General features: G+C 40.9%; 1 protein-coding gene across 1 annotated transcript in view; it reads left to right on the forward strand.

Moving 5' to 3' along the window:
- NOX3 (NADPH oxidase 3) overlaps nucleotides 1-16,501 on the forward strand; it is a 62,247-nt gene extending 45,746 nt beyond the window's left edge. The window contains exons 11-13 of the mRNA XM_019412846.2: nucleotides 220-366; nucleotides 4,507-4,631; nucleotides 15,410-16,501. Of these exons, the coding sequence (XP_019268391.1) occupies nucleotides 220-366; nucleotides 4,507-4,631; nucleotides 15,410-15,536 (399 nt within the window). The 3' untranslated portion in view covers nucleotides 15,537-16,501. The remainder of the gene's footprint in view (nucleotides 1-219; nucleotides 367-4,506; nucleotides 4,632-15,409) is intronic.
- The last annotated feature ends 259 nt before the right edge of the window (nucleotides 16,502-16,760 follow it).

Here is a 16,760-nt window from a genome sequence, read left to right on the forward strand (position 1 = left end):
AGACTCCTGACTCTGAATTCACTCTGGACTTTTTCAAACACAATGTGAATTTTTTCAAAAGAAATCACAGTGTGACTGTTCCCTGGCAGAGAGAAGCATGTCATTTTGCAGAAGTGCCCATTTGAGCTCAAATAATTTAATGGAGATAAAGCAGTCTGTGATTATCAGCACATTATGAAAAGCGGGACAGATCCACTCTCTTGTCTTCTCTCTTGACAGGTGTATTTCTACTGGATTTGCCGGGATCCAAGGGCTTTTGAATGGTTTGCTGATCTCTTACTCTCGCTGGAAACACTCATGAGTGAGCGAGGGAAAGCTCACTTTCTGAGTTATCATATATTTCTTACCAACTGGGACGAAAATCAGGTATTGATAAGACTCTTAAAATGATCAATATTACATACGTCATTTAAAAATAGAGCAAAGAGAAGAGAAACCATGTCAATAATGGCTGTATGGTTATCTGGTGGCATGAAAGACTTATTTGTCTTTTCTTAAAAAGGAAAGAAGGATAAAATAAAACCAGATTAGAAGAGTTATTCAAATCATAGCAATAGAAAAATCTACAGTTAACTTGCTGAAGAATAGACAAGCAGATTAGAAAAGAGGTTAGTTAATGGAAGATAATCCCAAGCGTGGAAATCCAAGAAAAATTATGTCACCAAAAGTTGCATTTGTCATTTCAGGGACATCAAGCGCATATTATTGATTAACTGTATTGTCTTGTTCAGCTCCTGATTGGGTCTAATTCTATGCTTTCAGCTATTCAGAGTTAAATAGAAAAAACTCACAAGTGTTTACATTCAACCTTTTGTATTGTAAAGTATGTGAATGTCTACAGAAAATCATCATTATGAATACATGATTTATCTAGAGACTTCTTTTTCTTAAGGCATTCCTAGAAATCGTGTGCACATATGTTTATTCACCTAAGATCAAGATGGTCTTCTGTTGTGGCAGGTGTTTGGAAGCATATTGTATTAATGAAATATTAAGGTGGAGCTTCCCAAAAATAATGTATATCAAAATATCACACTAGGGTAGTATTTCAGTGTTGGTAATATTGAATGATAACTACTAAGTTCTAAATTTTTTTTAACTCCTCAAATATGGAAGCTAACAATGAAGTGATCCCTAGGTTTATGAAACTTTATGTTCTAATCAGCACTTCCATAGCTGCTTGGATTGATATTTACTTTAAGGAAAGTATGTTTGAGCCAAGATTTGCATTAATCACTAAATTTACAAATGAATGTGCTCCTGAGGGTGGGTGTTGGGCGCTCCTGCCCTCTGCCTCCCAGTCTGTCTCCCTCCCTCTCCCTCCTTCTCTCTCTCTCTCTCTCTCTCTCTCTCTCTCTGTCACACACACACACACACACACACACACACACACTCACACACACACATGCAGACCCCACAAGAGATCAGTGAAATTTGACTCTGAAATTCCAGTAAGACCGAGCTTGAAATTCAGTAGCTAAATGAGTTTTTAGGGTCTTATTTGCAGGAGGCCTTAAATATTTATTCCGCTGGGATAGTTTGAAAGACAGGTTCCTTGGGAACTAGGCCTAAAACATCTTAATGAATTAAATAGTGTTAATTATGTTTTCCAAACAAACATTTTCCTTATTCAAATGGGATTTTTGACTAATGATCCATTTGATGAAGTACAGACACAGCCTTTGTTTTTTACTTTCAAGTACTGTGCTTGCTTTCAGCTTCTAAAGTGAATTGATTTCAAGTGTCCATCCAGGAATTTCCAGTCATTTGGGAGTCTTGAGACTGAGGTTCTGTTTGATTTTTGTGACAATACAACTCTGCCCCGTCCTATCTCTGCCTCCTCTAAAAGTGTCCTGTAAGATCCACTTTTTTTCTGAATACAAGTAAATTAAAATAGACGTGTTCCTAAATTTTTGTCGTGACATGTTGAAACTCTTTAGATGCTCAAATTCCAGGAAAAAATAATTGGTGCATTCTGTCAGCGAGGAATCAAAAGGCTGTTTTAGAAGTAGCCAATTGTTAAGCTGAATTCAACAACCTCAAAGTGGCAGAATGACAAGAACAGAAGGGACAGATGGAAAAGGTATTATGAAGGGCAAATCAACAGGGTTTGGGAGATTAATTGAACGTCGGGCTGAGAAATATGGAACAAATATAATTCCAAATGTTTGAACATCACTGATTGGTAGTTGCACAGTACCACTAACCTAAGTAGAAAAGGGCCCTTTTTTCTATTAAATAATGCCCAAGCTTCTTAGCAGCCGCTTGAAGGCCCTTCCTGACCTGATGGCAAAGGACATGTTCCATTCCATTCCCATCATGCCCCTCTGGGCTCCTCTGGCATGGGAGCCACTGAACAATGGCTCGTATTTGCATGCCTACAGGTTTTCCCTCTCTGTTCCCTCTCCCTGGCAATCACTTCATGTCTTCTGTCCTCCCCACTGCCTACTGAGTGGCATCGTTCTTTAAAGCCCCATTCCCTGTATGGCCATCCCCAGTCGTCTTGGTCAAAGTGACTCGGGGCTTCAGCAGGGTAATTTGTTTACTTCTCCAGAGCACTTTGTTTCTCTCTCTAGTTAAACAGGATTGTGGTCTGACTTATGTCGTTGTAGTTGTGCACTTGGGCTTGCCCTTCCTTTGATGACTAGTTCCTCACAGAGCATAGACCTTCTCTATTTCTTTTTGTACCGCCCACTCATTCCTGCTTATAGCAATCGCGCAACAATTGTATGTGGAAGTAAATTGAAGTCACAAAATATCTGAAGATTCATTTTTGGCTACGATGATCAGTTTGAAGGGACACAAAAAATGCTACATAAAAATATGCTTGGGGAGTTCAAGTCCCAGGACTCTACCCAGGCAGGAAGATGAGGGCATGGGGGAGAAAGTTTGGAGTGATCTTTATAGACTATGCTAATTGGGACCATGAAAATGAAAGTTCTTTGGAGAGAAGTGCCCCAGAAGTGACTACGGACTGGGAAGGCAGCTGTATTGGGAGGCAGGAGAATGTCATAGGAAAACAAATACAACATTTCATCTTTGAATAAAAAGAAGAGTCGGAGAGAAGTAGAAGAAACAGGGTTATACAATGCATATAAAATCAAGGAGATGTTCAGCCATGTGGTTGGTGGAGAAGCCAAGGAGCACAGCCCTGGGTTGGTGTTTAGATGTGGCACCTGGTCAAAGGTAAATTGGTTGCCTCTGCCTTCTTATTTGCTCACAGCTGAAACCAACTCACTCTCTGACTCCAGTCAATCCTACTGTTAAGCAAGAGGGCTGTGGGGGGTGCAATACTCCCACTCCAATACGGAGGCTGACACCGCTCCCTCTGACCTGGAGTTCCAGTTCTGATAACAGGGCTTCTGCGAGTTTTTGAGGCTCAATCCCCAACTACCACCTCAGTTCTCACTCCTGAGCTCTTCCCTAATACTTCATGCTTCACTCCTCCTCTTAATAAACCTGCCCCAGAAGAGGATCCCACCATCCTCTCATTATTGCTCCCTCTCCTGGAGTGGCTATTCCCAAACTCGATTCCAATGGGATCCCGGCCATCTGGAGTCAGACTTGCCTGATGGCAACCTCCTGCAGCCCGGGTTTCTGTGATTCTACCATTGTGGGTCATCCACCTACTGGCCCATTGGGGTGCCTCCATTGTTTTCTGCTCACCCACCCTATCTCGGGCTGCTTTCCTAGCCTGATGAGGCCAGCCTGGGAGGCCAGGTGTGCAGCAGGAACCTGGGGTAAGAGTTGAGCCTAGCACTTGTTAGCCAAACTGTTGGGGAGAAATCCTCAGTAGACGGTCCTGTGCCCCAGCCTCTTATTTATCGACCACTACTTACCCGATGCCTGGGTGCATCTAATCTGAAGATAAACGGTTGGGCACAGAGCTTCAACCAATGCACTTGCTGTGCTTGGCCATCGTGGTCCGTCTGCCAGACTCAGCATCCTCCCAGCATTGAGCCTGGATGGTACACTTCAAACTGTCTCAACCCGGTAGGCGAATCTGATTGTCAGACCCAGCTTCTTCCTGGATATTTCCCATCATTTTAATCTGGAAGGGCCATTCTCAAATCGTGAGGTTTAATAAGTAAGTGAATGGGGACAGGGGTAGAGATTAATTTTTGAGAAGTTTGGCAGAAAAAAGGAAGTAGCTTAACGCTTGCTTTCCTTTACCCATATTTACTGTATCGCTCTCAGCCTTGCAAAGAAAAAGCTTTCCAGGCTCACGTTATTGCACATTGACCATGGCGAAGGCCCTGTGTTCCAGTAGCGCCCCAGGCAGAATACAAAGATAAATGAGATGTGATGCCTATCCCAAAATGCAAAAGCAGTGATTTCTGATAATAATGATAAGCATTTCCAGCCCCATGAAGAAATTTTTCGAGTATTACATCTGCAAAGGAACATAATTACCTCATCTTAGTAGCATGTTTCCATGGGTTTTTTTGTTTTTTTGGTTTTGTTTGTTTGTTTCGGTGTCACCTGATAGCATAATTTTTCTTTTAGGCTGTTCACATAGCTTTACATTGGGATGCAAATACTGATGTGATCACGGGGTTAAAGCAGAAAACGTTCTATGGAAGACCTGACTGGAACCATGAGTTCCGGCAGATGGCCTACACCCATCCCAGGTAAGGCGCTCTCTTTCCTCTGCCTGTGGGAGCCTCGCAGGAGGTTGCTGCTCAAGTGGAAAAGTCTAGGGCACAGGCTGCTTCAGGCGCAGTAGTGGGCACCTTGGGCACCTTGTTTACAGATAAACATCAACCTGAGAAATGGTGGTCATAGGGTTTTCCAGGAACCACGGACCTCTGCTTGACTGGCTTACGACATTTAAATATTAGCAATTGCGCTGAAATTTTTCCCACGTAAACTCAATTAAAGATGGTATTTCTTAAACTACCTACATCTCGAAGAAATGTCCAGTGAACACGGTTGATCTCAACTTGCCCAACTGGAGAATTCACATATGTCCAACTGTAAAATGTATCTCATATGTTTAGCAAAGCAGACGAAAAATGTTATGAGACCAAGCAGAGATTTAGTATGGCGGTGAAAGACTCGGGATCCGGAGCCTGAGATCTTGGGTGTAAATCCTGGCTCTGCCATTATCACCTACTCAGTTGGACGGGTTATTTATCCTACCACGGACTTAGTCTCCTGCGTAAACTGCAACTACTAACAGTGCTTACCTCCCAGGCTTCCGTGAAGGTTAAGTGTGTGAAGATATACAAAGCATCTAAAGGAGTGAATTCAGCAGTGTTAGCGGCTATCATCATCATCATCATCATCATTGTTATATTATATACATATATATATTATTCTATATATTATAATATATAGAATATTATATATAGATTATATATACTAAAATATATTAGTATATATAATAATTATTATATAATTATAATTATATTAGTATAAATTATATTATAAATTATAATATATTAATCAATATATATTAATTAATATTAATTAATATATTAATATATATTACATATTATATATTAATATATTATTAATATATTGTATTAATTATATTATATATTATAATATATTAATATATAATATAATACATTATAATATATTAATATATATTAATATATCATATATAATATATTAATATATTAATTAATATTAATTAATGTATATTAACTAATATTATAATATTAATAATTATAATTATTATTATAATATAAATATAATTATAAATATGATAATTATAATATAATTAATATTAATTATTAATATATTATATTAATATATTAGTTGTAATATAATATAATATATAAATTATAATAAATAATATATATTATAATATATATTATAATAAATAATATATTATATTATATTATTATCATTACGTAATAAACTTCAGTGTAGACAAGGACGAGCATTTGCTCTGGGGCCACAAGATGGTAGTGAAGTCTCTGTTTTCTGATTCTAGAAGTTACTGGCTCTATGACCTTAGTAAACCATGGACAATACCATGCAGTCACAGTGTTTTTTTCAGAATTTAAAAAATATATAGCTTGGTAAAATGCAAAGCACTAATGCAAATAGTTATCATTGTTATTCTATGTCCCGTAAGTTGGTTTTTGTTTTGAATCCCCATCATCTATGGCTCTTGAAAGTCAGTACGTCTTCTAACTGTCTTTGTTTAAAGAGTAGTTTCCACATTTGAGGAAAGACCAAGGAAGTGAGGGAGTATGCCATGTAGCTAACTGGGAAAGAGCAGGAGGACAGCATGTGCCAAGACGCTGAGGCAGCACTGTTCCTGGCATGATCCACGAGGCTAGTAAGGGTGGAATAGAGTAGGTAAGAAGAAGAGTAGCAGAAGGCATATAGGAGAGGTAACTGGGGGACTTTTACAGTCCATTGTGAGGCTTTGGATTTTATTCTGAGAAGAGAAGTCACTTAAAGGTTTCAACAGAAGAGTGACATGATCTGTCTTATGTTTAATGAGATCACTTCTGGCTATTGTGAGAGAATAGATTATAAGTGCCCTCGGGCAGAAGAGGAGAGTCCCGGGAGGAGGTAAACAGAGGTAGTGGCTTGGATTAGGACAGAGCAGGTGCTGAGAGGCAGTTGGATGCTGGTATTTTGTGAAGGTAGAGCTGACATGGCTTGTTGATGGATTCGATGGGAGACTGGCATGACCCGAGCTAGAACGGAGTTACCCTTACTCATTCGGGGATGACTAAGAAAAGCAACTTTGAAAGCAAAGGGTATCAAGAGTTCCCTTTCGTGACATGTTAATTTGAGATCCTTATTATACATCCAAGTGGAGATTTCAAGTAAGCAGGTGAATATGACTCAGGAGTCAGAGGAATTCAGGCTGGAGATACACACGTGGGAGATGTCAGATGTGAACTGTGTTAGAGCCATGAAACTGGACGAGATGGACAAAGAAGCAAATTCAGAAGGACCAGAGTTCAAGGAACTGCCATATTTGGAGGAGAGGACAATATTTTCTCTGTGTGCACGTCAGAGAGTTTAATATAAATTACTCATAGCTATCAGATTAATCATGTCATTTACATCTTCTACACCCTGACCTTTCTTCTGTCCACTTTATCAGTATTGAACCATGAAGAGTAAATTAAAATCTACTGGCGTCTCTCTAACTCCTTGTTTCCATCTCTCCTTGCAGTTGTGGTCTTCTGTCATCAGGGTCATTGCCTCATGAAACCTTCTCTAATTCCCTAGAAGGTTTTCTGCTCTTTGGAATACTCTTCTGGTGAATATTATTCATCTTTTGGTCAGTTTGGTTGCTCTTTCTTACATTTTTCTTATACTCTCTTTGTATCTCTTTATATCTCTTTGTGCCAGAGATGTTCCATTTTCTTTTTTTTATTTATTGTCACTGAATTTGTGAGACTTCCCCCAGACCAGCTGTTTGAAGAAGGTATGATAAGGAGGGGTGTGTGGAAGGGGTGACCATGTCCAAGGTTCATAACCCAACCAGTTCAAACTCTGAGACCCCCAGCCAATCCTCTATACCCTGTGCCATGGCAGCCTGCCCTATAACCCCAGGCCCAAACCAAGAGCAGTCACTGCAGAGGCTCTGGACTCCTACCACACCACGCCTGCATCAGCCCAGGAAGGAGGCAGTGGGAACCTTCTCCTGACGTTGAATCGTGCTGAGAGTAAAAGATTTCCAACAAGAAAGGCAAGGAAAAGCTTGACCTTTAACTTCAGGGCTAAGGGAGAGAGGGAGGTGACCAACTGTGCAATCACTTCTACCCTCAGGCTTGGCCTCAGCTGACCGGTAAGAGCTGGACAAGGCCACAGCACAGCAAGTGGTCTTGGGAGTCTCCAGGCACCACTCCTGAAACCCACCAGCTCCATTTTATTACTTGCCTTGACTTTTGGCCTGACACTTGGCCTACAATCCAGTTCCAGTGCCCCATCCTCGCTAAATGTGGTGCTTTGAACCCATCCCAGCTTCTGGAGCCTCAGAATCTGATTCCTTTGAGCTGCCTGCTCAATGCCCAGTCCCCCCTCCTCGACCCCCAGCCTCCTCTGAGACCTGAAAATCACCACTTTTCATCTCATACCCACTGGGTGCTTGTCCAGAGGCAAAGATTGGATCATTTTATCTGTGGGTTTTTAAAAAGATTATAAGTAGAAAAATAACAAAATGTTACAAGAGCATATGTTACAATCATGACCAGATTTTTTTGGTTGGTATTTTCTCCTTTTGGAGAAAAACATCTATTCATTTGATAAATGTTCTACACTTTGTTTTCAATTATAGGATGAATGTTCCTACTTGCAGGCTTTTGACACAGACACATATATCTTTGCTTTGAGTTCTTATAGATAAGACCACTCCTTGTTATGATTGCCCCTTATTGACTTGTTACGTTGTATTTCTTTATTTTTGTTATACCTGAAGTTTGTGGCCCAGTGGGGAAGGCCTTTCAAACCAAACTATTTAACTATCTCCCTTCCCTCGGAAAGGTGTGAGCCAGAAACAGCACCAGGAGACCAAGAGCAGAACTGAATTTGCACAAACTCTGCCCAAACAATTATGGCGGGCAGTGCTAGGAAGTGAGTCTGTCCAAGTGTCAGAGAGTGAAGAGTAGAAAACAATATGGAGGCAGGAGAACCACGTACTTGGCACTTCTCTCGTTGCCCTTGGGAGGAGAGTGCTCCTTCCTTTTCAGAAGCTGTAATGAAAGTTTAGTGTGTAAATGTACTTAAAACCCAGTTGAACTTTTCAGCACATGAGCTATGTAAACTCTTCCTGATGGTTGACTTCATCTCCCCCAGAGTAAAAGAGGCCACCTAAGGCCTTGTCACTGAATCAAGCCTCTACAGCATACTTCCCAGCCCCAAATTTTAAAAATAGTGTATTTGTAACAGCCTTAGACACTAGAACACGACTTGTTATATCGCTTCAACTGTCAATGTAATTAATATCAGACACACGTAGGCAAAGATCAATGATCATTTTTTCCCTGGAATGCCAGCTCCTCGGTCCAAGTCACCGGTAAAGAGCTTAGCACCCTCCTTCCAAAAGGCTTTTAAAATGACCTCCTTAAAATAATTTTGCTTTCTGCTGTGTAAAAGAAGATTTATGTTTAATGAAGCTTTTAATGAAGAAATCTCAGAAAGAGAATGCCAATAAAATCTAATTTTTAAACAAGAAAATCTAATTTTGAGAAGTATTTCAATATCCTGGCCTTTGTCCAGATATAAATGAAACACACAATCCAATTATTGTTCTGCACAAAGGACAAAGTAACATTAATTTTCTTCAGGATGGTTATTAAAGAGATAAACAGTATGTTTTTCCTCGATTATGTCAAGGATATGTTTGTTCCCAAGCCTCGTTGGCTACTCTTACAAGACAGGCTTTTCCTGTCATTAGCTCATATCTTTTGGCAAAGATGGGTCAGGAAGAATTGGTGGATTTGTTAGTGGCCTCAGAAAAGGTTCTTTGTTCTTGAGGGCCTTTGAAGTAGGCTCTCAACCATTTCTATTCATCAGCACGAAGCCAAGGATTCTTAGGGCTTACTCTTTTAAAAACATTTACCTGTTCACTCAAAGCTGGAGTTCATTCTGGTTCTAAGAAGAAGGAGTTAAATCAAAAGAAGAAAGGGAAGAAGGGCAAAAATATTTTTTTACAGAACGTGAAAAACAGCACCAAGAATGAAGCTTGGAGGGAAGCAGATCAAAGAGAATAGTGCAAGCTCCAAAGGAACCAGAAAATTGCAAAAATAACAGTAATAGAGAAACAAATTGATGGGCACCAAAATGAATACAAATAAGGAAGAGGGAGGAAAAAATTAAAAAGACATCAAAGACCGAAAGTAGAAAATGCGAAAGGGCATTCTATTGTTTTTTACCTGCAATGAATTTTTGTAATTTTGTCAGCTGTATTACAGAACACAAGCATAGTTTCAGAAGAAGAGCAACAAGTAATATGTGGAAGTATGGAAAGGAAACCTTTGATCGATGGGCCCAAACTCATAGGCATGTGACACTTGTGTCCACTGCTTAAGCTGGACAAGCATAGAAAAGCACTTCAACCACAAACCAATGAAAACCATTCTCCCAACTAAAATATGGTTTGTTAATTAAACATGTGCATTGAGGGGCGCCTGGGTGGCTCAGTCAGTTAAGCGACCGACTTCAGCTCAGGTCACGATCTCACAGTCCGTGAGTTCGAGCCCCGCGTCGGGCTCTGTGCTGACAGCTCAGAACCTGGAGCCTGCTTCGGATTCTGTGTCTCCCTCTCTCTCTCTCTGCCTTTCCCCTGCTCATGCTCTGTCTCTCTCTGTCTCAAAAATAAGTAAAATGCATTAAAAGTTTTCTTTAAAAACACATGCATTGATAGTCATGTCTTAGTAATCTATAGAAATGTGTCTCTTTCACAAAAATGGAAGCTGTATGTCAATTTTTGTAAACATTCTCAATATGTTCCCAAGCTTTAACAAATATTCCGAAAATCAGGGAATCGTTTCCAAGAAGGTACAGAGAATGAAAATAAATATATCTTTGCCGCATCTAGCTACCTTTTTGATAAACACACATTGTGCACATAGTAAACCGTCTGGGTTTCTGGACCACTCGTTTTTTAATTAATTGGGTAAAATGATTTTCCATAAGACTTCACTCTTTGCTCTTCCATTTCACATCGTGTTTATCGTTTGCCACTTTTGGCTTATCTGCGGATAACTCCCCGTGGCATGGAGACGTAGAACTTTATGTAATTAATCATCATAAAAACTTTGGAGATTCGGCCATTTCTTCGTAACTTGAGTAGAAGTGTTTCTCTTATCTGGAAGGAATAAATAAAGACTAAAAGAGCACTACCGTTTGTTAGAACTGTTCCATCCAACCCAACGATAAATAAAGAAAGGTGCCGACTTACCATATGATTGGGAGATTCTAATCCATATTGCACAAATGTATTTTAGACCACCCATTGTTTTCAGAACTGTAAAAATACCTTTAGACTAAATTGAGTAAATGTGTCCATCTGGAACCACATTTGCTTGTGTGCACACTCTCCAATTCTCATTTGTACATGCATATGTGCAAAATGTTTTTAAATGATATTTTTAAGAAATTAACATTCTGATTATAGCATACAGGGCCCTCTATCTAATAGGATATTCTAAACATTCATTGTACGACTAAAATGTTCAGAATACCCAAAGGAAGAGGCTTCAGTGGAAATCCCACTCATGATAAATTATAGCTTGATGAGAAGAGTAAAGCCACCATTAACTTATGACTGGGATGTTGTTAGCATATTTCAGTCGTACCTTCCCACCAGAGGACATCCAGCCTTATAGTCAAGTGAAGATTCAGTGGAAATCACTGGCTTAACTCTATTCGAGGTAGTAAAGATTAGGGAGGGGGGTGAGCGCACGTGGATCTGTCATTCTGCAAAGTGTCTTTGATGACGTTGCCTCGAAAATCATTAGATATGACGAATATATTAGGATATTTCTGGATGAAGGTAAATATACTGTAGTGTTTTATCTGGAGGGGTTGGCAGAAAAATGGCTCCACCCTTCCCTGGAATCCAATGCTACGAGACGACTCCTTTTATCTTTTATTTCACTTTCTACTTGACCATGGCCATCCTCAGGGGCAGCAACTTGATCTGTGCTCCGCGGAGCTGAGCACAGGAGCCAGCATCAGCGAGAGAAGGGACGAGGAGAAGGTTGTGGAAGCTGGGACCGAATCCCTAGCTCTTTCCAAAGAAAACGGGGCTGGTGGGAACAGCAAGTCAGTTCTCATCAGTGAGCAAGCACCGTTAGGGACCTTCGTAGCTCCTCATGAACCACCGAGTAATTAGGATGTGGAGAAAAGTAACAGCAGGCTGCTACAAACCAACCGGGAGATGGGTTTTCAAAAAAGCTGGCCAGCACAATTGTCATCTGTGGTTGTGAAAAGAAGGTGTTGTACAAAATATAATTATACAGTGAATCATTTGGAGGAATTTCTAGTGAAAAACACTCACGAGGGAAGATTAACCAGAAGTCGTGTCCATTGTCTGATACCAAGTTTGTACCCTTCCTTGTCTTCTTCCTAAGCCTCCATAAATCCATGGGAAGCTTCTGTTTATCGATTTTATTTGCAGAATGCACTCAGGGTATAAAGTAGTTTGATTTTTTTTTTAAATGGGGTTTAGGGTCTGCCCCTACAGGGTTATAACTTACCAAGCATAAAAGCCAACACATAAAAACAAACATACAATTTAAAGAGAGGAGGGCTCAAGGCAGCAGAACCTGAGAAGCCAGCAAGATGGTGGGATTACTCCCAGGCACACCCACTCTCCCATTTATCTGCTGAGCAGAAATCTCCTGGTGGGTGACATTTTGGATGCCTTTCATGCATGGCGTCGCTGAACTGTTTTTGAAAAATGCATCAACCCCACAGAAAAGAGCACAATAGTTATTTAGCAAATAAGAGGGGGACAGAAGGATTTTCTTTACTGTTTATCAGAGCTAAAAATAATACTGCTAATGTTAACCATCCTTGCAGCTCGTGTAAAATTTGTCCTTTTCGCATCAAAGTCAGCAGCCCAGACTGATCGATGCCGCTAATGTTGTCCTGGATCCAACCCCTCATTCATGTGCAAGTTCCACAGCTTGCAGGCTGTAAACCGGAGAATAATGCCTTGTGTTTTTATACTTCTTTTACGGAGAATCTCTCTCCCTTTTTTTTTTTTTAATTCTAAGCAATAGTGGGTAATTAAACTTTATAGAAGGATTTTTTTCTTTACCAACCCCATTAGGGTTCTGTTGCACTTGTCCATTGCCTCATAAAAGAAAAAACAAAAAAAAATACAGCCACATCTGTGCCTGAACCACTTTGTGCGGCTTCTCGGCTCTGATTCACACAGTGTGCATTCGTGACCAGAAATCCCCATACTTGAAACCACAAAATGCCGAGGAGGGTAAGCACGGCAAGCGCAAGACTGTCATGTGTGGGGACAGTGACGCACAGAGTGTTAGTGAAGGGCTGGCCGTTCTGCCTCAGCAGAAGGCAGATAATGAGTGGCCTTTGTGAGACTTTTTGGCGACTGCATAACCATGACGGCTCCATGAATGCAGAAGAGTGTGTACTTAGCTGCGCAGAGTAATAGCTATAACTTCAAAAGAGGCAGGATTGCTGTGAACTGCTGGGGACACCAGTGGTACACCTGGCCACTGGCAATCAGAATCCTTTGAAATGGAGTCTTAAAGGCAGAGCATCAAAGGGTATCCTCGGGACCTGCAAACAGTCACTGTGGCTGCAAACGAAAGGGCAATGTTAGCCTGTTGGGAATGGGCCAGTGGGCAATCTCTTTGGTGACGCCTCCATGGACAGAAAAATATCACCACCCATAACAGAGCCTTTGAACCTAGATGCAAGGATACCTCTGGGCATCAGACACAAAGCCAAGCTGTGACTCCTCGCCAGAAAGAGTTTTGCCTGACCCATCTATCGTTCAAAATGTGTCACTCCGGAATTCAAACAACCCAGGGCTGGAGTGCCCATCCAGGAAGACTGTCATCGCCGTTGGGATAACAGTCCACATCGCCTCTTCTGTTCAGCTCTGCGGAGCCAACCCAGACACCCGTAATGACGACGGTCACGGCGTAAGCTGTTGCTGAAGTTCACCTTGTGCCAAGCACGGGGTGGAAGGCTGGATCTGCCATGTCTTGTCTGATCCCCTCCGAGGTTCTAGGAGCTACGTATCATAACGCACCCCATTTCATAGATCAGGAAATGGGCTTTGAGGGGATAGTTAATGTGCCCAAGTCCCCTCAGCAACAAAGTGGTGGAACCAAGAGCATTCTTAACCAGTGCCTTCAATTCCCACAAATACTGTAAAGTTGCTTCATTAAGTCATAAACTCGTATTTCTCAGTGGAAAATATTTTCTAAAAAGGCACTTTCTTAAATGTAGCCATGGGAATAATGCCTTCAAAAATACTACTTAGATATTTTAAACATATTGTCATTTACAAATGAGTCCACTTGATAAGTTCCTTTGAAGCTAGAGTTTGAAATGTAATTGAACCATCAATTTCTACCATGCTTATTACGGTCCTAGAATGCATAATTAAAATGTGGATTGGTCACATGGCAGAGAAGCATGTTAACATACAAGCTAAGGAGAACAAGGCTATAGGCGAGCTTCCCAACAAAAGGCAGCTATGAAGAAGGAGAGGTATTCACTGGGCTGGACCTAGAGCCCCAGGAATTTCTCCAAGCTAGTGTTTCTCAAAGTGTGGCTCATGGGAACATGTGCTTCGGTATTATCTGGGGGCTTTGCTCAAAAGGTATTCCTTGGATTCAAACCTGGGAATCTGTGTTTTAACAATCTGCCTAGGTGATTTTATGCAAAGTCCGAGAACTTTTGCTTTAGACTAAAGTAACTAATTCAACTTGTGCCAGAGACTGGAAAAATGCTACAAGGTATAGAACATTGGAAGACAAAGGAAAACATGGCCCATAAGTCCCTAGAGAGACTGCCTGCACCTGACTTTCAGAGACAACCTGAATCCTTGCACCGGTGGGTTGTTTGTCTACAAGCAAAGCTGGCAGTCATGGTTCCAAGGGATTTGAACAACCCCGGGACGGCCACTATATGCAAAATACCTCTTCAACACAGTTTTCTGAAATGCCATGACTAGAGATGATGACTTTTGGGTGACTCCATTTTCAACAATGTCTCTTCTTCCTTTCCGATTCTTGTCTTTGGCCTTCTTTGAAAACCAAAGGCATCCCAACAGCAGAAATAAACTAAGTTGCTATCAGTTTAGCAAAAATCTTATTATGTATAAAAAGGCAGGGCTGAACAAGATATTCATAATAACTAACACTTCTAAAACCTTTTTGAATGCACTATCCCATTTTGTTCTTAAGAAAACATGTGATGTAGCCATTAGCCTCTTTGTTTTACGCATGCAGAGACTGGAATCCAGGGTCTTACCCAAGACCGTGCAGGTGATAATCAACAGAGCTCAATACTCAACAAATGTGTATTTCCTACTATACGCCAAGCAGTATTCCAGGCTCTGGGATGACAGTGATGAGTGAAGCAGAGCAGGCCCCTCACATTCCAGCCACCGATCCAGGAGGAGGTCAATCAGGGTCACCTGACCAGAAATCCAAGAGACAGCACCTCTGTTATTGCCACCCTCTCCCCAGTCAGCAGGGCCCTGCTCGTCAAAGCCTCTTGGTTCCAGCCTGTGTGACTTAGGGTCTAACAAGATTCTGGAAACTGTGGGGAAGCATGGTACCCAGAGTAGGAAAGAGATCTAAGGAAAAGGAAGTGAGCGGAGAAAAGGAAAGTCACAACCCCAACCACTTCCCTAATTGTGTCAGTCCATCGTAGTTTCTGGCCAGCCTTGCCTCCGCATAACACACTCTTTCCTTGTTTTACCCTACTGCAGCAGCAACATTGGCGTCTTCTTCTGTGGACCCAAGGCTCTCTCCAAGACGCTTCAAAGGATGTGCCGCTTATATTCCTCAGCCGACCCCAGGGGCGTCCATTTTTATTACCACAAAGAAAGCTTCTAGACTTCGGAGAAAAAATTCCGTGTATTACATACGTGGCTACAATCACATAGGTCAGCGCTCAGGAAATGTTTCCTGTAAAGGGCCATATAGTAATTATTTTAGATTCTACAGACCATATGATCTCAGTAACAACTACTCTACTCTGCCATTCTAATGCGTCAAAATAGCCGCAAACAGTACGTCAAGGTATGGGCATGGCTGTGTTCCAATAAAACTTTATTTATGGGCATTGAAGTAGAATTTTATGTAAGTCCCTTTTGTCATGGAACCTTCTTTTGATTTGTTTCTAATGATTTAAAAATGTAAAAGTCATTCTTAGCTCATGGGCTGTCCCCAGATCAGATGATGTTCCAGGTTTGGCCTGCAGGAGGTAAGTTTGCTGACCCCTGATAGACGTCATTGTTCTCAAACTTGTTTTCATGTTCAGCAGTGCATCCAATATGGAGACTGATATGGCTGCCTGGCTCAGAGTCTCCTTTAGAAGTTGTTTCATATTTCTGTCACCCTGATGGCAGAGACATCTGCCTTGTATCCAAACCTGATCTTTTCTGCTTAATCTTAAGCTTCTTTGTGCTTTCTTTTCATCCTCTATAGACCTGAGAAATCACCAATGGGGGTTACCTTTCACGAAAACCCTTTATATCTTGAAAGTGATAAAATCATCTCTTACCCATCCCTTTTCTACTCCAAACAATACTAACTTCTTAACCTTTCAGCCTAGGATATATATTCTAGTCCTTCAATCATTCTTGGTGCTCTTCTTCAAATCCGTTTCCATTCCTTCACATCCTTTTAAAATGTGTTGCCTAAAATGAGACATAATATTCTAATAGATACATGACTAGTATTGGGGGGGAAAGTGATTTTTTTAGATCTCGTGTGCCATGCTTTTCAATACAATTAAATTCTATATTTGCCTCTCTTTCCTTCCTTCCATATTTCTTTCTGATTCTCTTTTAATGCGGACTTTTTTTTTCTTTCTCTTTTTTCTTTCTTTTTTTTTTTTTTTTTTTTTTTTTTTTTTTTTTTTTTTTTTTTGGTAAGTAAGCTCCACACCCAACCTGGGGCTTGAACTCACAACCCTGAGATCAAGAGTCACGTGCTCTACCAACTGAGCCAGTCAGGGGCCCCTACTGTCACATTTTGATCTATGATCATCTTGACACTTAAGCCCCAACTCAACTTCTGCCCCACAAATATACTGGGAATTTCTTCTTAATTTTA

This window comes from Panthera pardus, unplaced genomic scaffold, assembly GCF_024362965.1.
Source record: "Panthera pardus isolate Hobbes unplaced genomic scaffold, ASM2436296v1 HiC_scaffold_17, whole genome shotgun sequence".
In the NCBI taxonomy this organism is placed as follows: Eukaryota; Metazoa; Chordata; class Mammalia; order Carnivora; family Felidae; genus Panthera; species Panthera pardus.